At 37.6% G+C, this 26891-nt stretch overlaps 1 protein-coding gene across 4 annotated transcripts in view; it reads right to left on the bottom strand.

Moving 5' to 3' along the window:
• The window catches only part of FYN (FYN proto-oncogene, Src family tyrosine kinase), a 176211-nt gene that overhangs the window by 14527 nt on the left and 134793 nt on the right, over nucleotides 1–26891 (bottom strand). For all 4 annotated transcript variants that reach the window (XM_074187382.1, XM_074187380.1, XM_074187379.1 and 1 more), the window contains one exon: nucleotides 2010–2141. In XM_074187382.1, coding sequence (XP_074043483.1) covers nucleotides 2010–2141 — 132 coding nt within the window. The remainder of the gene's footprint in view (nucleotides 1–2009; nucleotides 2142–26891) is intronic.

Here is a 26891-nt window from a genome sequence, read left to right on the forward strand (position 1 = left end):
TCAGTGCCCTATCCACTGCAACACCTAGCTTTCCCCTCAGCTGCTATGACTCTGTGGTTTCTCAGGACCCTCACCCCATTTGTGCCTCTCTTTACCCTATTACTTTTATATTTTGTGATAATTGGGAATAAACCTGTAATCTCCCCAATCACTCCTTCTGGAGAAAGACTATTATACCTTATTTACTTTTATCTCTCTCATAGTAGCTAGGCATAAGTGCATCAGAGCATTTAAAATTCAGAGTTGACAAAAGCACTTATTTAGCTTACCCATCCCTTCACAATCTTGCCTGAGCAAGTCATGTCTGACTCTTTGTGACCCCTTTTGGGTTTTTAAAAAATATTTAAGGCAATGGAGTTAAGTGACTCGCCCAAGGTCACACAGCTAGGCATTTATTAGGTGTCTGAGGTCACATTTGAACTCAGGTCCTCCTGACTCTTAACATTTCAGAATCTGCCCCCTTGGGGGTTTTCTTGGCAAAGATACTGGAGTGTTGTGCCATTTCCTTCTCCAGGATATTTTACAGATGAGGAAACTGAGGCAAACAGGGCTAAATGACTTGTCTACTCAGCTAGTGAGCATTAGAAGCTGGATTTGAACTTGGGTCTTCCTGACTCTAGGCCCAGCCCCTTATCCACTGATCCACTTCGCTGCCTCAATCACACTGTACATGATATCATAGAATAGGCAGGAGGTTAGACTTTAAACTCAGGTCTTAAGACAACTGACCAAGTATCTCTTCCAGATCGCTGGAATTATGCGACCTCTGCTTGCATCTCTTGCTCTCCAGACTCAGGAACCCCTTAATATCCTAATATCAAACATCACCCTTGTCTTTCCATCCTTATCTCTAGTTGCTTAGGTTTCCTATATCTGTATCTCAAGTATCCCTTCTTTCTGTCAGCAAAGGTTTTTTGTCCTTCAATGCTTGGTCTTGAGTCCTATTGTCCAGGCTTTTTCCCATACAAGGCTTATTTAATACAGACATAAATATACAGTACAATTGCCAAAAAGTACACTCTTAAAAACTGGAATGTTGATAGTCCACAACTCCCTCATTTTGCCAATGGGCAAAATAAGGTACATGGAGAATGGATGACTTGTCCAAAGTCACACAGTTAGTTAGAATCCAATACTTGTTCACTATATGACCACAGGCACTTCACACAAACATCAGTTTCAACATCGGTAAAGTGGGAATATTTTATATTAAGGCAGTCTGGAGCAAGTGTTAGAGAACTGACTTGAAGCTAGAGAAACCTTAGCTAAATCACTTCAGGCAAGTCACAGAATCTCTGTTTTAAGTCAGAAGTATCCAAACTGAATGGCTACAAATCCCACAAACTCCAGAGTAGAACCTAAACCAGGTTAAAATGTAATAGGTAAACTTTTAACACAGATAATGTTAATTTGTCATTTTCTAACCCAATTTGAAGCAGAAGGCAGTCAATATCTACTTGAGTTTGTCATCACTGCTTTAGGCCAAAGCCCAGAAGTTGTACAGATAGTGCCAAACTGCATAGATCAAGGGGAGTGTCTTGAATGTTGAACAGTTGTCTTGCTTTTTGTGTTGTTCTTCTTGATGACCCTGAAGGAGAGTGAGGCTGATATCTTTGTGCAGTTTTGCCTCACTTAAATCTAATTCATGTTGCAGGTCAAGACATTACTTAGTCCTCTTTGAGAACAAATGATGATGAATGATTAATAAGAATTAATTAATAGTAATAGGAGTTTCTTCTACCCGGAGCTCTTTCTATCCATGCATTTACACTGCTTTCTCATCCGATTGTATTGTTCAGAATGCACTGTGAAAACATGAATCACTTATGCAATTTTGGTTGGAGTTTTAAAAAAGTTTGTGGAATTCATTAAGTGTAATTCATCTACAAACACTTTAAAAAAAGCATAGGTTATTTGCTAGGGGCTGTATAGGGGAAATGAATTTCTAAATGGCATGACTGGGACATCCAAATCCCAAGCAAGTCTCCTTCCTGGACTTTTCTTCTTACCTGGATAGGGAACTCTTCCTTTGGTTACCAGCTCTGTGAGTAAGATTCCAAAGGACCACACGTCAGACTTGATAGTGAACCTTCCATATAGGGCTGCTTCTGGAGCTGTCCACTTGATAGGGAACTTTGCACCTAAAGCAAGGACATGGAGGTTATTATTCATGATTGAAGATACATCAAGATCACAGAAGAGGCACCTTTTCTAAGGGACAGAAGGCACTATAAGGGGAAGGGGAATAGCTACATGTCTCAGGTCAGAAGAAAAAAAATTGTGAAAAGATTGGTATTAGAGGGAGAACCAAGAAACATGGACCAGAAGTCTCTCCTCATTCCAGTCTAACCTCCACTTGGTGTCAAAGTGATTGATCTTTCTAAAGTGAAAATCCTTCCACTTGCTCCCATCTTCATCCATCTCCAGTGGTTCCCTATTACTTTCAGGACTGAATATTAAATTCCTCTTTGGCTTATAAAGTCTTCCATAACCTGACTGTTTACTATCTTTTCCAGTCTTACAACTAACACATCTCCCAATGAACTCTGTGATCCAATGACAATAACCTTCTCACTCTTCCTAGAATGTCACTCCATCTTCTGATTTTGTCTGTCCTGTATAGATAGATAAAACTTTCTCCTCATCTTCATACCTGAAGTCCCACCTTAAATCTTTCCCCAATCTTCTTTATCAACTGCCTATCAAGTACCTTTCTCCCTTTCCTTCCTTTCCTTCTGTGTTTCTTCCTTTATTTCTTCATCTACCCCCCCCAGTTCTTTATTTCTTTTTCCCCTCCTTCCTATAATTGCTTGTACATAATTGTCTTCCCCATTAGACTCTATGTAAACTCCTTGAGAGCAGGGATTGTCTTTTGGTATTTTTACCTTTCTTGGTATCCCCAATCACTTAACACTATGTCCTACACTTAGGAAACAATTAATAAATTTTGGATGACAAACTTCTTTAATGGATGGCTTGTGTGACCTTCTAATTGCTAAAGAGAGGGGAAAACTGATCCAGATCATCTCTAAGACCCCCCCTGAGAACTACAATTCTATTTTAATCAGTAGTAGATTTATATCATATAGTATTAAATTATAATGCCTTACAAAATACACAGAAAGTCTATGGATGGTTTCTCCTGGTATGAGCCAATATGACATATGACTCTGTCCAAATGTGCCCATATGTTGCTGGGGCCTTGGCCATTAACCACAGTGAAGACCTTTTCTTTCCTTTCTTCCTTCTGTGGAATGTAAGTTCCATGTGGACAAGAATTGTGTCATTTTTGTTTTTGTAGTTCCAGAGATTAGTACCATTATTAGTACCATTAGTACTATTGCTACATAGATAATGCTTTAATAAATGCTTGTGGATTGAGTAACTGATTCCCTCCCTCTATCACAGGATCCTAAATGGGGCAATGAGGAATCCCTCCATTTGATTATTAATATCCCTTGATGCTGGGATATTCTCTCCGAATTTCTTTCTCTAGTCCAAGTCCAAGTTTGAGCCAGGGATTAAAAAAATTAAGGATAAAGTACAACATGATCTTCCTAGGAAGGATGGAGTGTAGTGCTGCTTAATCAGTATCTTATGATTATCTGATCATTCAGAGTTCATGGAGCAAACTTCTGGCAGAGTTTGATATAGAATATCACACCCTTGACTCATCTCCCATCCCCAGTCTTAGAAAATCTTGCCTCCTCCCAAAGAGGAAGGGAGGAGGTCACACTACACTTTAATTTGCCAGAAAGATTTACACAAGATTAAAATTGAGCCAGCAAAAGGCTTTCTCTCACTTTCTCAGCTACTCATGGGGCTACATCTCACTCAGATCATAATTGGAACTTTGACCTCCTCCATTTATGGGTAATTAATCTCTCCTTAGACCACCCAATGTTCCCCATTCCCTGTTCCTGGGGCCCACTATATTGGTTTTAGACTTTGTGTGGCCCTCTTTTCTTTCTCTCTTTGTCATTAACATACATTAATTAGAAAAAAAAATGTTTAAATACATTTCATGGTGCAAAAGACTTAAAAACTATATGCTATGTTTATTCTCAATATGAACACTGGTAAGTTTAAAGTATACTAGTTCTATATAGGACCTGTAAGAAAAAGGATAAAAATACTACCAAAATAGGACTGTTTCTTTATATTTCTTACAAAGACACACCATGGAAACTATAAAATCATTATGCTTATAGTTTCTAGAGTAAAGTAATTAATAATTGGAGCTATGATAAATTATAGCAATTTTATTTTTGTTGACAATCAAGAGAATCTTTAGCAAATCCACAAATGCCTTTATCATATGGCAGAGTTTTCCTCAGCATCTCCAAGTATGAAATGAAATTAAAAAAAATAATCCCATTATTTCAGCATGTAAGGCTTTATATTAATACTCCAGCAGGAAAGAAAAGGGAGTCCTGTGGTATTTCTTCGGCTTTATGTGCAGTTATTTTTAGTCATTTTTCTCAAGCACAATTGTTCACATTTTTTTTCTTAAGAGCTGGCCTGGCTGTGCTCTGAAAATGGCCATTTTATTATTTCAAAGTTCTTCCCATCCAAACTTAGCTTTTCCTACAGCTCTTCTCTTCCTGAACTCTAGAGTACTGCTGTCTCCTTCAACTTCAAATCCAACATTCTTTATCCGTTGTTTTGCCTAATGTATACATTCATAATGACAACAATCAAAGTAATTGACATATATATGATCCTCCAAGCATTTTCCAATTATTGACTCCTTTGATCCTTACAACATCTTTTGGAGGGGGGGGGTTCTATTATTATCTCCATTTTTCTTCTTTTTTTGGGAAGCAATCAGGGTAAAGTGACTTGCCCAGGGTCATATAGCTAGTAACTGTCTGAAGCCAAATTTGAATTCAGGTTCTCTTGACTCTAGGGTCCATGCTCCATCCATCATACGATCTAACTGTTCCTTATTATTCCCATATGTCAGATGGGAATACTGAGGAGGAGGTTAAGTGACTTGCCCAGGGTCGCAGTCAGTGAATGTCTAAGGCCATATTTGAACTCAGATCTACCTGACTCCAGGTCCAGTGCTCTATCAACTGAGCCACTAAGCTGATTCACATGCATTTGTGTGTATATATGTGTATATATGCATACACACACACACACACAAATACAAATATCTGGTTATAAGGTTATATATATATATATATATATATATATATATATATATAAAATAGTTATATTATAACATATTATATGTTATATATGTATCATACATAACATGGTTATAACTATATATAATATAAATACATATATATGTGTATATACATACATCTAGATATAAAAGGTCTTATATACTATATTTTCCATGCACTTAGGCATACATATCTGTAGCCTTTTGCTACAAATACAAATATATGTCATCTTTTGCAATCAATATATGCACATATGTACACATGGTCATAAAAAGTTATGCACAGCTTGCACATGCCTATAACACACATGTACATGTGTTATACGTGTATGTGATAAAAGAGTAGAGAAAATATATTGCATGTACTCCATATACATGTGTAGGTCTGTCACAAACGTGTGCACACTGGGTTACAGGCTTATATTTTATATGTGCTCAATGCAAACCTACCCATGGGCACAGTGCACACGACTCCCCACATGCACGTTTGTATGTACTTCTAGATGAACACGTGTACATGTAAGAAACACTTATTTGTACTTTACATGTAACAAAATGTTACACATACCCACATGATTGAAACATGAGTGAAGTATATTTTTATGTCTTTATCTGCACACACAGTAGGCATATATGGTCACAAATGTTACATACACACATACTGTATTTTTATGTATTCATGTGTATATACATATGGTATAATATATCTTGTTGATCATATATTCTAATGTAAATACCAAATGTAAAAAAGATTAAACAGAGGTTATGGCATACCTGAACTCATGGGTCTTTCTATAATCTCATGTGTGTGCATATAGACATATATGATCCCACATATACTACATTTACATGTATTCTTTTTTAAAATTTATTTTTATTAAAGATATTATTTGAGTTTTACAATCCCCCCAATCTTACTTCCCTCCCCCCCCACCCTTCCACAGAAAGCAATCTGTCATTTACATGTATTCTTATGTGTAAGTGTTGCTACCCCTGATAGAATGACATTTCCAAGGAGGGCATTGTTGTATTTTTAGGCCCATCAAGCTAGCATTATCCCTGCAGGGCAAATAGTAGGTGCTTAATAAATGCTTATTGATTTCTGCTTCTACACCCCTAAGATGGAAGGCCCAACTGATTAATGTATTGGATTTTCTTCTTTATTCCCCTTCAAGTTCTCTTACTCAATTAAAGAACCAAAAAAGGTGCATCCAAATGCTTCCTGTCTCAAAGACTGCCTGGACAGAATGACTGGGGCAATCGATTTCCATTTTAGAAGCAAGTGAAGCTCAATTTTCCCCTGCTCAGACAAATCCAATTAAATAAAATGACATGCAAAAGGTTCCTTCTTTGTCTTCCTCCTGGACTTGTTCTACCACTTGGAAGGGGTGTGTGTGTGCTCCTTAACACTCGGAGCTCATTACCCAAATAACTCCATTTTGAGTCTTCCCAGAGGGGATCCAAAGTGTCACACTGACCTGTTATTGGTCCAAGGTGCAACACTGTGGGCCCACATCAATCTGTGATTCTTACAGCATCTCAGTTAAAAAAGGCCTTAGATCATATGGGTTATTGTTATCCCCACTATCATAACTGAGGTGGAAACGAAATGACTTCAGTTTCATCTGCAAACTGGGGATAATAAAAGCATCTACCTCCAGGGTTGTTGGGAGAATCAAAAGGGAACCACCTAAAACTTTCCAAACTTATGGGTGTGCCAAGGCTAGGTTTGACACATTACTATTGGTTCCACACTTGGGGAACAGAACAAGTTCTATATAGATGTCTATGTGACAGCCCTTGAAGATTGCTATCCTCTCTTTTATTACCTGCCCCCAATTCTCTCTACTCTACCTCTTATGGCCTTGGTTCAAATTCTGCCATTGTCACTTAGCTTTTGTGACTGCAAGAAAGTTATTAAACTTCCCTCAGATCTTTCCTGTAAAATGGGGGGTGAGGGAGCGTGGGTGGGGTTGAGTTAGAGGGTCTCCCAATTCTCCTGAAGCAGCATCTCCCACATCCCACCACTTAATGATCCCTAAGCAGGATATAAAACTTCTCTATAAAAATCTTTAGAAATATTCAAACAAGGGCTGCAATGACAAAGGGATTTATGATAACAGCATTTTTTAGAGCTATGTTTGGCTTTAGCAGAAGTTCACTGGATTCAGCATGAAATAAATTAGCTTTGAATCAGTTTTCTTGCTAAATAGAAAAGGCTCACTAATCTCTTCCCCCACCATTCTCAGCTGTAGCTTGAGGAAGAAAACTGAGTTGCATGAGGTTGTATCCTTTCTCCTCTTCCTCCCCTGCTCTCCCTGAAGGCTCTGCTAAAAGGGGAACCCCTTGTCCTCAAATAGGATCACAAAAGGTTAAATGAAAGCAGTAGCAAACTACTTACCTCTGGTGGGGGGTCTCAATTGAAGAGAGCTAATCAACATTTACTTCTCTAATCATTCAACTACTTCCCTCCCACTCACCTTTATCCTCTTGGTTTACTTGCCACCCAAAGGCTCATGGTACAGCTGTTACAGACCAACCCCCCCCCCCCCACTCGTCAGCTTTCTTCTAACACAGGGGGGCACTTGGGAAGCTGGAACCCATAGCTACTACTTCTTCCCCAAGAATCAAGGATTCCCAAAAAAGGAATCTAAAACTTGAAAGGAAGCCTCTCCAAAATGCAAAACCTGTCTTTTGTACCTTCTCATTTCTCTTTTTTTTTTTAAATAAAAAAGGAACCAATTATGTTGAAATACAATTACAAAATTATTTTTTTAATTTTGATTTGCCATTTGTTTTTAGGGGTTTTTCTGCAAGGCAAATGGGGTTAAGTGGCTTGCCCAAGGCCACACAGCTAGGTAATTATTAAGTGTCTGAGGTTGGATTTGAACCCAGGTACTCCTGACTCCAAGGCCGGTGCTTTATCCACTATGCCACCTAGCCACCCAAAATTATTTTTTTTAAAAAAACAGATCTATGGTCCCTATTATTTTAACTACTAATTATAGAAAACTCAAGGTTTCTTGGGGTTTCTTTTCTTTTTAAAATATTTTATTTGTGTCAATTAGCAAAATTCTGCCTTTTCACCCTGTCAGCCCACTTCTATGTTTTTCATAAATATATCCAAAGCCTCACTGAAAATTCTTGTTCTAGGGGAAAAGAGATTGTTAAAGGAATAGGGGGGAAGATTTTGTGGTTGTTCAGTTGTGTTCAATTCCTTGTGAGTCCATTGGAATTTTCTTGGCAAAAATACTTAGTTTGTCAGGTCCTTCTCCAGCTCATTGCTCAGATGAGGAAACTGAGGCAAACAGGGTAAAATGACTTGACTGAGGTATACTGTGAACAAGTGTTTGAGATCAGATTTAAAATCAAATTCCAGACTTGGCATTTTATTCAATGTGCTACCAAGATTTCAAATAACTTTGCCACTGAATACCATTGCAACAACAGATTGAATCACTCATTCTACACATTAATGAAGGTTGGTGGGCAAAAGAGCCAGATTCAATTACAGCTCCCTCTTCCCCCTTACTTTACAATGAAGATATGAGTGAGGATAAAGGGGAAAATGAGATTAAATTATACAAATAAAAATGTTAATAGCTGGTAACTGATACTGAGCACCATTCATGTTCATTGTGCTTTAGGATTTATTTGAAAAGACATTGACTTTTCATCCATCGTTGATTTATTCCAATGACTGTGGGAATAATTTTGAGCCAAGACACAAATAATGACTTGTAGACAAGTTATAAATAATAAAGGTTGGAAATCCCAATCTTTTTACTGAAGTAGGTGGAATAATCTCAGTAGAGTTTGCCAGATGCAGTTCCTTACAAAATTTCAACCTACTTAAATAATCTATCCTATAACTGAAGAAAACCTTCCTCAATCTTTAGGGATTTGTTTCAATCCAGTTTTTGGGTCCAATTCCACGGGATGATCTTCTAGGTAAGAATTCTTGTAGTGCTTTTGGTTTTTATTATACTCTCCTGGGGTAGGGTAAAGTTGCTGCTCAGTTGTTTCAGTTGTGTCTGGCTCTTTGTGATGTCATTTGAGATTTTTCTTGGCAAAGATACAGGAGTGGTTTGCCATATCCTTCTCCAGATCATTTTATAGATGAGGAAACTGAGGCAAACAGGGTTAAGTGACTTGCCTAGGGTCACACAGCTAGTAAGTATCCAAGATCAGATTTGAATTCAGGAAATCAAGTCTTCTTGACTTCAGGAAAGGCACTCTATTCACTGAGTCTCCCATCTGGCCAAGGGAACTGATCTACTTTATAGAAAATTATGGCTAATAGTGTTCCAATGGAACCAGTACTGTTTTCTAGTCCAGACTCAGTCCACTCAACTCTTCCTGTTTGGTCAGAGATAGCAAATAGCATCACAATCTTTGTTTTAGTAGTCTCTTCTCCTATCATTCTCTATTTGTTTAAATCTAACTTATCTTTTTTTAAGGAAAACAAATCTTATTGCTATTTTAGGGTTTTATGTCACCTGTATTCCACTCCTTTTCCCTTTCAGAGCATCAATCCTTAAAATGAAGAATTTTTAAAAGGAAAAAAAATCAGTTTAGCAAAATTGAGCAACTTATAGGAAAAGTCAGTCTGCCATGGGATGGTGTTTTATATCCAACATTTCCTGTATCTGTAAAGGAGCAGGAGGAGATACCTTTTAATATATTTCTTCTTTGGGGGTCAAGCTTGGCTGCTATTATTTTTCAGCATTGAATTTTGATTCCAACTCAATTTTAAAGTCCTTTTCTCAGTCCTCAGTCATCTTGATCTATTTATCATGTTTGACTATGTACCCCTGAGGGGTCAAATGCTCTACCCAAGGGCTGCATGAGGCCCACAACACTCCTGAATGTGGCTGAATCAAATTAAAACGAAATTGGGAAATAGTGAACAAAACAAAAAACAAAACAATAAATCACAAATAGATTATGCTTTAAAACTAAGTCAATATACAAGGCCATAGGCCTTGTATGTGTGGCTCAGTGAGCCTGTTTCTACTTGTGTTTGGTGCTTATATATAGACCCACCCACCCTTCTTAGCTAGATATTCTTCCTGCCTGGGTTTTCATAACACTATTCTCCTGGTTCTCTTCATATATGATTTTTTTTTTTAAATCAAGTTCTATTGCTGGATCAACCATCTCCTGCTGCCCTTGTATAAGTAGGACCCTGGGTTCTACCCCAGGCCTCTCTCTCTCTGACTCTCCTGTCTGTCTTTTTGTTTCTCTTACTTTTTCATCTCCTCCCAAACAATTTTTTTGTCTTTTGACTCCCAAATTTACATATCCACCCCTCATCTCTCTCTCTTGAACTCTATACCCACATCACCATCTACTTGATGGATATCTCCCCCGGATGTTCCATAAGCATCTCTAATTTAACATGTCTAAATCATAACTGATTACCCCGCTCCCACTCCCCACCCCCAAAGAAAGCAAATAAAACCATTCCTTCATCCCACCCTGGTTCTGTCAAAGGGATCACTATCCTAATAGTTAGCTGGGCTTGTAACTCCAGTCAACATGTGAAGCTAATCAGTTCAACTTCCACAACATGTCTTGAATGTTTGTTCCACTCTCTAGTCATTGTCAGGACTAAAATTTAATCCTTTTATCATTTTGTGGTCTAGATCATTACAATAGCCTTTCTTTAAACTTTTTTTTGAGACATTTGGGGTTAAGTGACTTACCCCAAAGCACATATCTAGTAAGTATCTGAGGCAGAATTTGAACTTGGGTCTTCCTGACTTCAGGGCTGGTTCTCTTATCACCTGGACCATCTTGTTGTCCTTATAATAGCCTTCCAATTGGTCTTTCTATTTCCATTCTCTCCCCTCTCTAATCTCGATTTTTTGGGGGCATTTTCTGTTGTGGTTGAGTTATTTTTCAGTTGTCACACATGACACGAGTCAGATTCTTTGGGGGTTTCTTGGCAAAGATACTGGAATGGTTTTGCCATTTCCTTCTCCAGGTCATTTTACAGATGAGGAAATTAATGCAAACAGGGTTGAGTGATTTGCCCAGGGTCATACAGCTACTTAGTGTCTGAGGCTGGATCTGAACTCAGGTTCTCCTGACTTCAGGTCTGGCATTCTTTCCACTGCAGACCCAACTGCTCTATATTTCCCAAGATTTCCAAATAGATACAGAACAGACCCAATTTCTCTATGGCTAAAGAAGCATCAGTGACTTCCTTTGGCCTCAGGATAAAATATAAATTCCTCTTTAAATTCCATGTATGGCATTTTGAAAGTAAATTTTATTGAGATCTTTGGTTCTTATATTATCTATATTCACCATGTCTGGCATTGAAGATGCTTCACAATCTGTCTCAACTTCTCCTTCCATGCTGACTCTCATGCATTGTCTACTATGTCACTGTTTCCTTTACAAGCATCCCTTCTCTTCCCTTTTCTGCACAGATGTGCTCCATCCCTGGAGCACTGTTTCTCTTTACTTCAGTGATGCAGAATTTATTTCCTTCAAGTCTCAGCTCAAGCCTCCTCCTATACAAAGCCCCACCTGATCCCTTTATCCCATTTCTACAGCCCCCCCCCCCAAATTGTTCAGTTCTGTCTGACTCTATCACTTTGAAGACCACAGCCTGTCACTTCTGTCCATGGGGCTTTCTTGGCAAAGATATTGCTGTGATTTGCCATTTTGCCACCTTCTCTGGTGGATTAAGGCAGACACACAGATACAGGTTAAGTGACTTGCCCAAGGTCATATTTAAGCCATATTTAAACACAGATCTTCCTGAGTCTAAGAACAATGTTTTATATACTTTGTATAAATGCTTTGCATTTATTTTGTAGCTAACTTTTCTATGCCCATATTGTCCTTCTCCATCCCTCACTGAATGAGAACTGAGGATAGGGACTATCTTATTCTTTTTGTCTTTGTTATTTTCAGTATTTGGTACAATGTCTAGCACAGTATAGGTGCTTAATAATGCCTACTGAACTGAACTCAAAGTCTAGCTCAAATGAAATCTAGTTTACCTAACTTCTAGTAAATAATAACATTCTATCCCTGAGACTCTGTACAGTATCATGTTTGCAAGTAAAGACTCTCCAGATTGATTTATCTGATCTTGGTCTCTCCAGTCCTGCCTCATCAACTGCCCTTTGGATATCTTGCATTGGATCTCCTGTATATACTTCTAACTTAACAAGTTCAAAACAGAACTCATTCTCTTCCCCCCAAAATCTCTCTTCTTCCCAACTTTGTGAATGATGTCAAAAGCACCACCAACCTCCCAGTCACCCAAGCCCATGACCTTAATGTCATCCTTGACTACTCCCATGCACTCAAACCCCACATATCCAATCTGTTGTCAAATCTTTCCTCTACCTTCACATCCATTGCATATATCTCCTTCTGTCCAAGCATGGAGTCAGCACCTACTACAGGGTGTTAGAATGTTTCTGCTAGACTATTTCAATAGCTATAATGTTTCCCTTAGATCATTGCAATAGTCATTCTCCCTGCCTCAAGTTTCACTCCATTGCAATCCATCTTCTTTGATGCCAAAGTAATTTTTCTAAGGCACATATCTGACCATAACTTGCCTACACCATCCACTCAATAAATGACAAAGGTTTCCAATTATTTTCAGGATAAATTAAAAAGTCCTGCATTTGACATTTAACTTCACATCTTGGCCCCTTCCTATCTTTTATGTTTTCTTATATTTTTTTCTTCCATGCTCTATGATCCAATTACTTTAGCCTATTTGCTGAGGACAAGGCTTTTCTTCTTTTCCTCTGCCTTTTTCTTCCCTGGCTTTTTAAAAAAACTTTCACCCTCTGCAGATCTTTGCCATTCCCTTTCCCTACTCCACTCTTCCTTCTGAGACTGTCTTCCATTTACTTGGGAAGATCTGTCTGAATAGATGCAGAGTGAAGTTTGCAGACCAAGAACAATTTATATGACACCATTTAATTGAAAGACTTAAGAGCTCTGATCAATACAATGACTAAATCATAACTCGGGAAGACTGATGATAAGCTATGTTAATCACTCTTTGGGACCAGAGGATTGGCTCTTTTTTATCAGCTTCCTAGACCCAGTAGTGTCCCAGGGCAGCAGATACAGTATCAGCACTAAGAGCTAGGAACAGAAGCAATAAGGAAAGATCGATTCAAGGCTGCCAATGGAGTCCTGAAGAAAACCCTACATCCTGACTAAGAGGAATGTTATAAGTAGCCCACAGAAGAGAAGAAAAAGATTCTCAACATTCAGGAAGCTGGGAGTTCTCTCTGACATGCACATGGGCTCTAAGCTTGAGCTCATTTTTCCACTGAACTCTTTATGTGGGAGACTGTCATAGACTTTTAAGAGGGATATTTATACCAGAGTAAATACCTATTTCTAAATTTTAATATTTATTATTATTAATATTTATAAAGCTATTATTAATAATATATATAAATTCAACAAGTTCATAACTCACTGATTTTACTATTATCTAGCCCACACCTCTCCATCTTTTCTACAAGAATAGCATGAAAGATTTTTATCAAATACTGGGCTGAAATCTAAGTGAACTCTATATCCCAATTGACAAATCTATTATTGACTCTGCCAATAAAAGAAACAAGGATAGTTTGGCATGACCTGCCTGTTTCTTATGAAATCTTGATCTGCCTCCTTTTCCAGATGCTTCCAAACTATGTCTGTAATAATGCATCCTAGAATTTACCAACAGCATAAGTCAAACTTACTAACCAAGTCTGTAGACTCCATCCTCTTTCCCTTTTTAGAAAACTTGGACAACATCCTCTTCTCCAATCCTGTTGAGGCTATTCAGTTCTCCAACAGTATTTCACACATCACCAATAGTGAACCACATTGACACCTTGTCATTCCTTCAGTACCAAGAGGGAGCTAGTGGCTGAGGCCCAGTGACTTAACATAGGTATTACAGAAGCATAACCCCGTTTCTCTTTGTAAATGGGATGCTGTAAAAAATATTATTTCAATGTCCTTGTTTAAATTTTTTGGTCCTAAAGCTTGATCTGTACTTAATCATGCTCCAAGTAACAGCACCTAGAACGTTAATAAATATCTATGGTCTGGACTGTGGAATGGATATCAAGATATAGAGCCCTTATTCTTTTAACAAAGCCCAAATTGGTTTAGAGATTTAATCAGGAAGGCATTCCAATTTCCTGAAACAGATTAGGGTGGTACCCTAATTTGGGGCAGAAGTGTTTTTTGATTAGTCCAATTAAGTATCTCCTTATTTACTTTGGGGAACCTAGGTGGCATAATGGATAGAAAATTGGGCTTAGAATCAGGAAGATTCATTTTCTTGAGGAGTCCAGATCTGATCTCAGACACTTACTAGCTGTGTGACCCTGGGCAAGTCAGTTTACCTTGTTGACTGAGTTCCTCAACTAAAAAAATAAGCTGGAGAAGGAAATGGCAAACCACCCCAGGATCTTTGCCAAGAAAACCCCAAACTGTGTCACAAAGAGTCAGACTCAATTGAAACTACACAATAACAACAAAATACTTACCTTTGACCCTACCTACCAAAGGAAGAATCCTGAGGAGGGAGTGGTAAAAGAGGAACTGTCCCCCTTTGTTAACCAAAGGAAATGTCATTTCTTTTTTTTTTTTTTTAAATGGTCAGGGAGGTGAGGTTTCTTGTTTAATCAGAACCTGACCTTAATAGTCCAGGAAAACAGATACTTCTCCAAGGGTACAATATCATTATTATTTCTATAGTTTTAAGTAAATCAAAGAAATGCTAAAATTAAACTTGTATCTCTGTTTTAATCTCTCCATTGAACTTTTTGTTTGTTTATATACACTATAAAATGTGAGAAGTTTGCCAGGGGAGAATTTCAATTGGCAGAGGAAACTAATGTTTGAATTTCTATCTCAGCAGAAATACTTGTAGATTATTATTATTAATAACAATATTATTAATAAAAATATAATTGCCAAGTATAATTGCAAACATTTATGAAATTCTTTAAGGTAAGCAAAGTTCTTTCATAAGTAAGATATAAAAAATAGATAATATAAATAACATAAAATCTCATTTGATCATCATAACATGTCAGAATATATAATTTATATGATTTCTCTCTATCTGCATCTATGTAAAAATATTTGTATACAAATATACACATTTAATACATATATATCTCATTTAATCATTTCACTAGATGCCTTTATTATGATCCTATTTTTCAGAAGAAAACTGAGACTTCTCCATCTCTTCCCCAGATTCCCTCATCCTCTCCCAAAATTTCATCTTGAGGCTCTGACCTCTTAGCTGATTGATGTCTCCTCCCTTTAGTAAGGATCTCAGTCATATTTTACCTCACTCATACCTGGACTCACTCTCTTGACTTTTCCTCACCTGTCACCTTTTATTCCCTCCTCTCCCCAGCTCCCCATATACTATCTTCTCTCATTTGAGTTTTAGCTTCTTGAGAAAAGAGACTCTTTTAAATGCTTCTGTATAAATCCTAGCCCTTAGCATAATGCTGTATAGAGTAAGATCTTAATAAAGGTGTACTTTTCCTTCCTACTTCCCTGTCTTTCTTCCTTTCTCCATCCTTCTACCTCCTTCCTTCTTCAGTGTCTCTCTCTCTCTCTCTCTCCTCCTACTCTCTCTTCCCTTTCCTCTCTCAACCCCCCCCAAGAAATAAAAATGACTTGCCCAAAGTCACCCCATGAATTGTTTTAAGCAGAATTTGAATTTTGGTCTTCCTGACTCTATTATGTGACCTATTATAAATAAATTGTCTCTTCTCACCTAAAAATGAAGACTATTAAGTTTTTCTTTTACAGACCTTTATCTGTTCTCTTCTCCTATCTCTCCAATTACTCTCTACTAGTAATTTGTTTCATTCTTTCCAATTTAAAGGTCATTCTCCTTAGTAGAAAAAAAAAAGAAGCCAAAATAAGCTCTGAATAGTTCTCTGTAGCTGGGCATCACTATCTTAGCTGATTCAATCATTAAGTGTATCCCTTTTTGACCTTCCTCTTTCCCCAAACAAAAACCAAATATTCCTTTTTGTCATTCTTAGTTTTCTTCCTCAGGCTCAGCTCAATTTAAGCTTAAACATTCCTAGTGCTATTATAACATCCATACTATGCTTTTTAACCACCTGTACTAAGCTTACCTGCTTCCATCTTCCATACTTCCAAAACAAGACAGAACAAAAACTCCACTTTTTAACTTGGCCACATTCCCCCCCTCCTCATTGGAATAGATTTTTTTATATGACTTCAGAATGATCATTCTTGAAAATTTATCCTTCTTGGCCAATTCCCCTTATAGTTTTGGTCTATGGGATCCTATCTGGCATTCCTTCAAACTCTCTGAAATCTGCCCTCCAAAATCTGGGATATGCGTCAGACTGTGCCAGACTTTCCTGGTTTTTTTCTTTTATGAGTTTTAAGATGGAGTTGTCTCTCACCCCTCCATGCTTCTCAGTTATTTTCCTTCCAGCAAATCAGTCTTTCATTGCCAGTGACAATCAGATGCAGAAGAGAATTTCCCCTTGTTGGTTCCAACCTCTTTATATGGAACAAAAGTTTCCAGAAGAAAGAGGAAATAGACATCATAAATCATCTATGATGTGCCAGACACTATTAAACACTTTTTATGCATATTATTTATATTGATATTATTTGATCCTCCCCACAACCTTGTGGGGTAGGCATTATTATTAAGGATAATGATGACCAGCATTTATTTCATGCCTACTCTGCTTTGCTTAAGCACTTTACAAATATCTCATTTGATCTTATAACAACCCTGTTATGATGCCATTATTATCCCCATTTTATAGTTAAATAAAATGAAGCAAACAGAAGGGAATTAACTTGCCTAAGGTCATCCAACTAGTAAGTCTCTGTGGCTGGACTTGAATTCAAGTCTTTCCATCTCCAGATACAGTGATGTATCCATGGCACCTCTATTATCTGCCTTTTAAAGGGCAGATAGAATCCATTATTTTATGCTTTTCCCCCCATATTGGTACACATAGTGCTGGACACACATGAGTGGTTCAATAAACATGTCCTGATTGATGGACAGCGCCTTGCACATAAAGATGTTGAATTGTTGACTGAAGCGTCAAATCATATGTAATCAAATTTCCTGATTGCTGATAGATTTTTATCCTCGACACAGGACTGTACCTTTATCAAACAAAAATGCTCTATATTTAATATTGTGCAAAATAGATGACTTTGATGATGTGATTGTATTTCTAACAAACCAAAAATGTTTTCATCTTTAGAATTCAGGAATAAATTGCCTTTACCACAATCTAGCATAGCTTGACTGCACACTCAGTTTTAAGTGAAAACAGGATTATAAACTAAATTTATTAGGTCAGAATGGTCTACCCTTACCCTGAGGTCACATCAGAGTTAATGGAATTCTTTCATCCCTAGTAAATAGGCAATCTGCTCTTCACTCCTACTTCAAATTCTAATAATTCTCCCTTGAATTTGTTACTGCATGTATTTTGTGGTATTAAAACAATAGTTGGTGTCATGGAGCTTCTCTGAGGACAGTAACCAATCTGTAAATGAAGGTTTTTCACAAATTCCATCCTACTTTCAACATTCATTATTGCTAAATGAAAATCAGAATGGAAGAGAGCTGAGCCTCATCCCTCTTGGGAGAATGTACACTCCTTGTGTGGGTCAGAGTTACTTTCCATTTTTCATTTTGGTATCTTGCTTTGAAGGATTGAAACTGAAGATATCCCCAAAGGCTTCGGTAGGCATATTGGGAGGGGGGATGAACAGGCTGCATTCTATTATACACAAGGAATTATAGAGAAGTGGGCAAAAGGATGCCATTAAGGAAAGAAATAAGCAAAATTGAAAATGGGTTGGTCTGTTTTAAAATGGTTTAAGCTATTAAAGCTTAAAACTACACTAAGACTTTTGGGACTCACTGTATAGTTTTACTGATGAACTGCCAAATGTTCTATTTGTGTTCTTGCAATGTTGACAAAGTGAAAGGAAAGCTCAAGAATATTGGGTTATCTTATGGGAGGTCATGGACAAAAGCTCCATGAGATGGACAGGCATGGGTAAATTGTGGTTTGCATTGTTGGAGATTACAATTTCAATCCATCAATAAACATTTATCAAACATCTAATATATTCTGGGCACTGTACTAAGCTCTGGGGATTCAAAAAGAAGCAAAAACCAGCCCCTATCCTCAAGATGTTTACAATCTAATAGGGTAGACAACATGTAAAACTATTCACAAAGCAAATTATTCACAGAATCAATAAGAAATACTTAATAAGGGGAAGGCATTAGAATTATGAGGGGATATGGAAGGCTTTCTTTAGAAAATGCAATTTTAGTTGGGACTTAAAGGAAACCGGAAAGGTCAGAAGTCAGAGAGGAGAAGGGAAAACTTTCCAGGCAAGGGGGACAATCAGAGAAAATACCCAGAGCTGAGATTCATTGGAGTATTGGAGCACTTGGCCCAGTGCCACTACCATCATCATCATATATACTATGCTTTTCTGTGAGAGTTACAATTATTATCTCATTTGGTTCTCACAACAACCCTGTGAAGTAGGTACTGTTCCTATCTCCATTTTACAGATAAGGAAAGTGAAGTAAACAGATGAAATGACTTGTCTAGGGTCATTAAGCTAGCAAGTATCTGAATCTGGATTTGACCTTGGTATCTCCATGAATCTGAGCTCAGCTCTGTATTTACTATGCCACCTACCTGCCCATGGCAGGTAATTTATGAATACTTTTGAACTGAACTCAATCAGTGCCAAAGATAAAGACAAAATAACGTATTTGGTTTAGTTGGACTTAGGCTGGGCTCTTATAGGGGCAACATCCAGAAGAAGCACTCTACTCAAAGTAGATAGCATTTTCACTGCAATTTATAATCTAGAAAATGCCATGTTTAGAAATTTGAAAATATTATATTTAGAGAACATAAGCAATTTGAAACTTGAAACAGATGTTTTGTTATATTAGCTAACATGCTAAGCTATATTATCCAACCTCATATAAGGATATATGATTTTCATTAACTGTAGAAACCCCATGCAAAATGAAAGTCTACATCTCTACACCTTTTTAAATTATGTAATGAACTGCTGTGGCCAAAAACAAAAACAAAAACAAGAATGCTATTGTGTGCTGGCCAGGTCTCTGGTAATGAACCTCTCCATACTTCCCTAGGCTGATTATATTTTCTGTGTCCAAGCTTTTATTCAAAAGGTGGTGAAACTGTGCTCCCATACCTTCCAGAGCCTTGGCTCATGGCCAAGACATAATGAGGCATCAGATATCAGAAAAGAAAGGTGTAGATGTAATGCTTATCAAATTTCCAAATGACAAAAAACTAGGAAGGGCAGCTAACATACTGGATGCCAGAATCAGCATTTTTAAAAAGATCTTTACAGACTAGAACACTAATGAATGTAAGATAAAATTTCATAGGGATAAAGGTAAAGAATTAAAAATTTGAGGTTAAAAAAAAAACAACCCAAAACTTCCAAGTATAAGATGGGGTAGATAAAGTCAGACAGTGGCTTGTCTAAAAAAAGACCTAGGGGACTGTAAGTCCCAAATAGGTTAACAGTTTAAAATAGCAGCACTTTTCACTGCACTGGGAAATATAAATTCAAGAAATAAGTAAATGACAGACCTATTGAACTTGGTCCTTATCAGATCACATTGGAAATATTGTGGTCAGGTCTGGACATAGCATTGAGATGAACATGGAAGGGCTTTGAAGGAAATGAACAAGTTTGCCCCAGGGGGGCGAAGACCCAGGAGTAAATGATAGCTAGGCTCAAATATTTCAAGAGATGACATATGGAAGAGAAGATGTACTTTTTGGTGCCTTACAGAGCAGAACTTGATGCAAAAGTTGTATGTTTCACAGAGAGATGTTGATGTGATGTGAAGAAAATCTTATTAGAGCTATCTCAAGTGGAAAGGGTTGCTTCATGAGGCAGTAGGTTCTCCTTCCTTGGAAGCTGGATGACTATTGGTCAGGTATATACATAGGGGATTATTTGAGGGAGTAAAGGTTAGAATAATTGGTCACTGAAGCCCTGACTTGTAAATTTATGATCCTTTGAATTGGAGATTCTATAACGATAACTACCAAATACCATTAGCTTAATAGAAGCTTTCAGTACATTAGGCTGTAAAATCCCCCATTAGACTGTAAGTTCCTTAGGGTCAGGGACTGTTCTTTTGCCTCTTTTTGTATCTCCAGTGCTTAACACAGTGTCTGGGACATGCTGCTTAAGTGCTAAATCAATGCTTATTGATTGATTGATTGATTGTGATTTGCCAGTCACACAGTGACTCAGAATCTGGGACTGTCTGGTATACCAATTATAGCATATGAACCTGAACTTTGCTTTATAATTTTGTCTAATTAGGGAAACAATGAACATACCTGAAGCTATTAACAATTAAATACTACAGGTAATACTAATAAGTATGAGAACTCAGAAAAAAAAGGAGCAGAGGGGAAAAAAAGAACAGTGAGACTGCAAATGAGATAATATTTTTAAAGCACAATGTCTATAGGCACTCAATAAATGCTTATTCTCTTTCCCTTTGGGGAAGAAAAGATTAAAAAAAAAGCTCAAGGCTCAAATGTTACTGGATTTGACTCTTCCCTACTAGAGCCTTTTGTCACTGACCTAAACACAGAAATATGACTGGACTATAATGACTTAAGAGACAGTTCAGCAAAGTAACCCAGCCTGTAGGACTTAAGGGTCAGGAAGACCTGGATTCAAATCCTGCCTCTGACATTTATGGCTGTGTAATCATGGGCATTTTAATGTCTCACTTTATTTTAGAAATAGTGCCTTCCTCTCAGGATTTCTCTGAGGCTCAAATGAGATAAAGGGCACTTGGTAAACTTTAAAGTATTTTATAAATGTCAGCTATTATTATATTAATTATCATAATGATTATTTAGAACTGCAAAGACTGATAGCAAGGCTTATAGAAATAAAAGCCATTTCAGAAGATGTCCTCATCTTGTTTTACCATCTGTCTCCTTTTGTTTTCTATTCATCCTTGCCATTCCCACCAAAAGAAGAAAAGAAGAGATTTCAAAATAAAATAAGCTAAAATGAAGCAGAATGTGAGAAGACAAAGAACAGATTTGATGGAAAGCTGTACTTTTCTTTCAGAGAACAGAGTCAAAAGTAGGACATCATAAAGGCTAATATAGTCTTAGGCTGCATAAGGAAAAGAACTATGTCCAGAAGCATGGGGCAATCATCTTTTTGTGCTTTGCGACAAACTCCAACTTTGGGTGACTCCCACCATCTGCCTCCTTTGTTCCTCTTCATGTGCTTTGACCAGAACTGGAAACAATTATGAAGCCTGGTGGACTGGGTCCACTACAGATTTATGTTATCTAATCTCAACTGGATACTCCCAGCAGCAAGGCAATCCTCCTACACTTCACTACTTATACACTCTCTCATTCTCAACTGAGGCTATTCCAAATTTTCTCCTATCTCTTCAAGTTTCTCACAACATCTCTAAGCCCCACAATCTCAGGTGAGGACCTCACCTTATACTTAATCTAAAACATTTAAACCATTTGCCCGAGTTCTTTCTCTTTGCTCTTCATCTCACATAAGATCAGACATCTACCCCTACTATTTCCTCCACCACTATGTCTCAGCTGAAGACATAGCCCTTCTCCTTGTAAAAGTCAATCACTATATGTACTTTTTTCTTTTCTTTTTAAAATTTTATTTATTTAAGGCAATGGGGTTAAGTGACTTGCGCAAGGTCACACAGCTAGGCAATTACTCCAAGGTTGATGCTCTATCCACTGCGCCACCTAGCTGCCCCCTCTATATGTACTTTTGATCCTATCCTCTTCTATCTTCTCCAATAGATTTCCCATTGTCATCTGTACTCTTTCTCTAATCTTTCATCATATTGACTTTCTCTGCCTTCTATGAACATGTCCACATGTCCTCCATCATTAACAAACTCTCAATTTCATCGTCCCCATCATCCATTGTCTTTTCTGTTTTTGGGAAATTCTTTCAAAGAGCTATCTACATGCTTCTTATTCCCTTTCATTTTCTTCTAAAAACCATCTATAATAGTTCTTCCCTCATCATTTAATTAAAACCACTCTCTCTACAGTTACAAATACATCTCTTATCAGATTTAGTGATGTTTTCTCAATTCTCATCCTTCTTGATCTCTCTATAGCATTTGAAATTGTTGATTACCTTCTCTTTCTGGATAGTCCCTCTCAGGATTTTTTGTGCTACTGCATTTTCCTGGTTCTCCCACCTGTCTGATTGCTCTTTTTGTCTTCTTTGCTGGATCTTCACGCAGGCCATATATCCACAATTCTGGAAATCTCCTAAGATTCTATACTGGTCTTTTCTCCCACTCTGCAATCTCATTGTTATGATTCTTATATGCCCCAATGAGTTCAATCATCACTTGTATTTTAGATGATACCCAGATTTATATATCTAGCTCTAGCTTTTTCCCTGGGCTACAATTTAACATCATCAACTCATCTTTGTACATCTTGATATCCTGGATATCCTGTAAGCATTCTCAAACTCAACTTGTTCAAAACAAAATCATTTTCTTTTCTCCCAAACCCTTTTCTCTCTTCCTACTGATGTCAATGACACCACCATTCTTCTAGAAAGCTTTCTTATCTGTATATCTCTTATCTTTCTTGTTATCTGATCTTCTTGAGGGCAAGGACTATTTTTGCCTATATATCTGTATCTCTGCATTTAGCATAGGCCTCCCATAGAATTTGTTCTCAATTAAAAATTCTTTGAATAACTTACTTCTTTGCCTGGGTTGTATCTGGAGAACTTATAATGAAGAGAATTATATTTGGATTTAGGGGACACCTGGATTTCAATTAATTCAGTGAGACCAGGACCACATCACTTTTTTTTTACATGGGGTGGAAAATGATGAATAAGGGTTAATTCATGAAATGTCACAACCAGATTCAAGACTTGATGGGGCAAGTATGATTGGAGATGGCCAGGACTAGCAGAGATTGGAAGTCCTGGCAGACCTGCAGAGTTATGGGAAGCTTAGGCTCAAATGGAAACAGAGCTAAAAAAGTCAGACATATGGAGATATGAGATCAAGATAAAAGGACAAATGGAAGTGAACACCATATGACATTGTTCCAACTATATCCAATGTATTGGGTATCTAGCTAAGCAGAGGCAAGTGAACTGTAAAGGTTATGTAGAGACAATTGCCACGAGTCATTTATTTTCTACGTGATGGGCACTTCTAAGTGCTTGAGAATACAAAGATAAGGTGAAGATATTTATCTGAAACCCTGTTCAAGGGAAATTTGGGTTGAGGAGTAGGAAACAATGACTAATGGAGCCTAAAAATACAAAATACAAAATCAAAACTTGGAGAAAAAATGAGAATAAATGGCAGGATAATATTATTTCTAACAGAATTATCTCTATGATTGCATCTCCCAAGGAAACTAATATATCTTAACGTTTCTAAGAGACACCTTGTTACAATAAAGCTTTTATAGGCACATTTTGGTGCACCTGAGGTATGTCCTTTTTTTCCCTAATCAACAAAAAAAAAAACAGTAGAATATGATATTCTTCATGTCTTTTCAGCTAACTGTGTGACTTTAAAGATACTGGAGAAAATTGTAGGAATCAGTTTTGCTTCCTTATTTTTTTCATCAAGAATGCCTTTAATGTATGTATAGGTTATTTTAAGAGCCTTTTGTTTAGCATCATATTTATTTCTGTATATAAACATTCCCCTGCCCTTACCCATGTATCGATCAATTTTATAAAGATTCTGTAGACATGAGAAAATATGCATGTAGAGACCTGGTTATAGTTTTCCTCTTGAATACCATTTTTGTATGGCACTAGTTAGTCAGTCAATGAGATTAATGAGTTAAAAAGATTAATGATGAGTTATTAAGAAACTATTATATATTGGGCATCATCCAAAATGCTAGGGATACCAAAAAAAAAAAAAAGGTCAAAGACAGTCCCTGTTCTCAAGGACTCACAGTCTAAGAGGGGAGATAACATGAAAACAACTATGTACAAATAAGACATACAGGAATATTGGAGATAACCAATAGAGGGAGGACACTAGAATTAAGGGCAAGATTTTTCTTGTAGAATGTGGGTTTTTGGCAGAAACTTGAATGAATCTAGAGAAGCCAAGAGATGGAGATGAAGAGGGAACAACTAAAGACATAGGAGATAATAAGTAAAAATTCAGAGTAAGGAAGAGCAAAGAAGCCAGTGTCACTGGTCTATAGAGTACCTGAGGGTGAGCAAGGTATAAAAAGAATGGAAAGCTAAGAAGGAACCATGTTATGATGGGCTTTGGAAATCAAATAGAAAATTTTATATTTAATTCTGGAGGTGTCAGGGAACCATAGTTTATTGAATTGGAGGTGAGGTACGAGTGACCTTAAAGGTCATACTAATATGATTTGTGATTATCTAATTTTTCAGGATCATAAGGATGATGTTAACAACATTTATATAGCCAGGAAAAAAGAGCATGATATCTAATTCCTGGAGACTGGGGCATGAGCCTAGAATTCAATAAATAGGGATCTGGGGCATAAAGCCTAGGAATCAGTCTATGGCAGAAGAATGTGATTAGCAGTTTGCCTAGATGCTGAGCTATAAAGATACTGCCATTGGATTATCTTGTTGACCTAGAAGTGGGATGTCCTCATTGTTCCAACCCTCCCTTCTCTTTTAAAGATGAAGAAATTGAGGTCCAGTGCTCTAAGGTATTTGCTCAAGGTCACATAGGTGCTAAGTGTAAACACAGAATTTGAACTGGTTTTTATGTTCTCTTGCCTATGGCTCAGAATTAGCAGCTAGATGGTAGAGTGGATAGGGCGCCCTGGTTTCCTCTTCCACTGTGGACCTTCCTCATGGTGCAGCAGTGACCCTATTCTCAGCAGTCAGGCCAATAGAGCACAAACTTTTGTAGGGCCTACAAGTAGGTGCGACTGCCCTGGATCTCTTCAAGTGACATTGTGTGGGTGGTGTGGGTCCCACTGTATTCAAGAAGAGGTGCTGAACCCCGTATGCTGCCCTTGACCATTTTCTGAGGCAATGCCCTCAGAAGAGCTAAAAGGTTGGAGACCCCTGAATTGAGGCTGGAGAGGACAGAAGTATAGGGGTCAGACAGTTAGTCAACAAACAGTTATTTAGCATTTACTATAGCTGGGCCCTGTATGCTTGTCATCAGGGGACCAGCCTCACCAAGTCTAGAAAGACTCCTCAGCAGAAGGCTGGTCACCAGATGATGTTTTATTGGATTTTTAGTCACAGCAACTCTCCCAAAGACCACCTATCAAGATTTTGTGACCACAATAGCTTACTCAGAGCTATGATGGGTACATATGAATATTAATTATTAATAATTATATAACTACATTATATTTAACAATATGACAACATAATTATAATATTATTACTAATTAATGAATATCAATGTAATTATATATAATTACTTCATTATAATTACATATAATAATATATAATATGTAATAATATATTATAATAATAGCTAACCTTTATCTAGTACTTATTCTGTCCCAGACACTGCCTAAACCTTTATAATTCTTATCTCATTTGATCTTTACAACAGCCCTGGGAGGCAGGTATTCTTCTATGTGTGATCACAGGGGACATCTCTGATGGCCAGAGATGGTTTCTCCATGCAGACAGCTTTGGCAACTGAGGAGATGAGCCTTTGGTGTTCAGTTATTGATAGTAGCTCCCTGGGCTGGTATCTGAAGTGGGCTGGGGTAAATGGGATTCAGGATCCCCTGGCACAGCTGAGACAGAACCATTCCCTAGCTGGCAGGAGCCAAAAGCAAAGCACTATCACACAAAAAGATAGCTTCAGGGCCTTAACACAATGGATATGCATATGTGAGGTTTCTATTTAAAAATGGAGTAGGGTGATAAGGCAGCAGTGATGTGTGGGGACTCCCTACTCAGTTGTCTGCTGTTTCTTTCAGAGAGAAGCAGAATGGAATTAGCTGTAGGCTGGTTTTTGGTCTGGGCCAGCAATTCCCTCAAGAAGCCAGCCATCTCCAGGAAATAATTGTTAACAGGCCTGGCTTAGGCCAAACATCATTCCACACCACCCCAAAAAAGTAAAAAAAAATTTTAAAAATCTTTTTTTTCTTGTGTTTTGAAATATTGTTGCTGATCAACATTGTCCTAGTTGAAATATTAAGGGCATTTGGTTGACTTTCAACAATTTGCTAAACATTTATTAAGCTTATACTATATGTGGAGAACTGTGCCAAGTGTGGGGAGGGAGACAATGTTTAAATAAGATCCTGCCCCCCCCCCCCCGTTCTTAGGGTCCTCACCATCAAGTGAGGTGGGGGTATCTACATAAATTACTATATGAAACAAAACACAAGAATGTATGTAAGGGAATTACAGACAAAATGTTACCTAGACGTGTGTGTGTGTGTGTGTGTGTGTGTAAGGGCTTCACTTCAGGAAAGGTTTCAAGAAACATTATTCCTCACACTAGAACTTGAAGGAGAGAGACAGACTAAATGGAGGAGGGAGGGTAAGTACTTCAAGGATAGGAAAAAATGGGAGCAGAAGGATGCGGGAAAACTCTAGCTGGGAA

Source organism: Macrotis lagotis, chromosome 5, assembly GCF_037893015.1.
Source record: "Macrotis lagotis isolate mMagLag1 chromosome 5, bilby.v1.9.chrom.fasta, whole genome shotgun sequence".
Classification (NCBI taxonomy): Eukaryota; Metazoa; Chordata; class Mammalia; order Peramelemorphia; family Peramelidae; genus Macrotis; species Macrotis lagotis.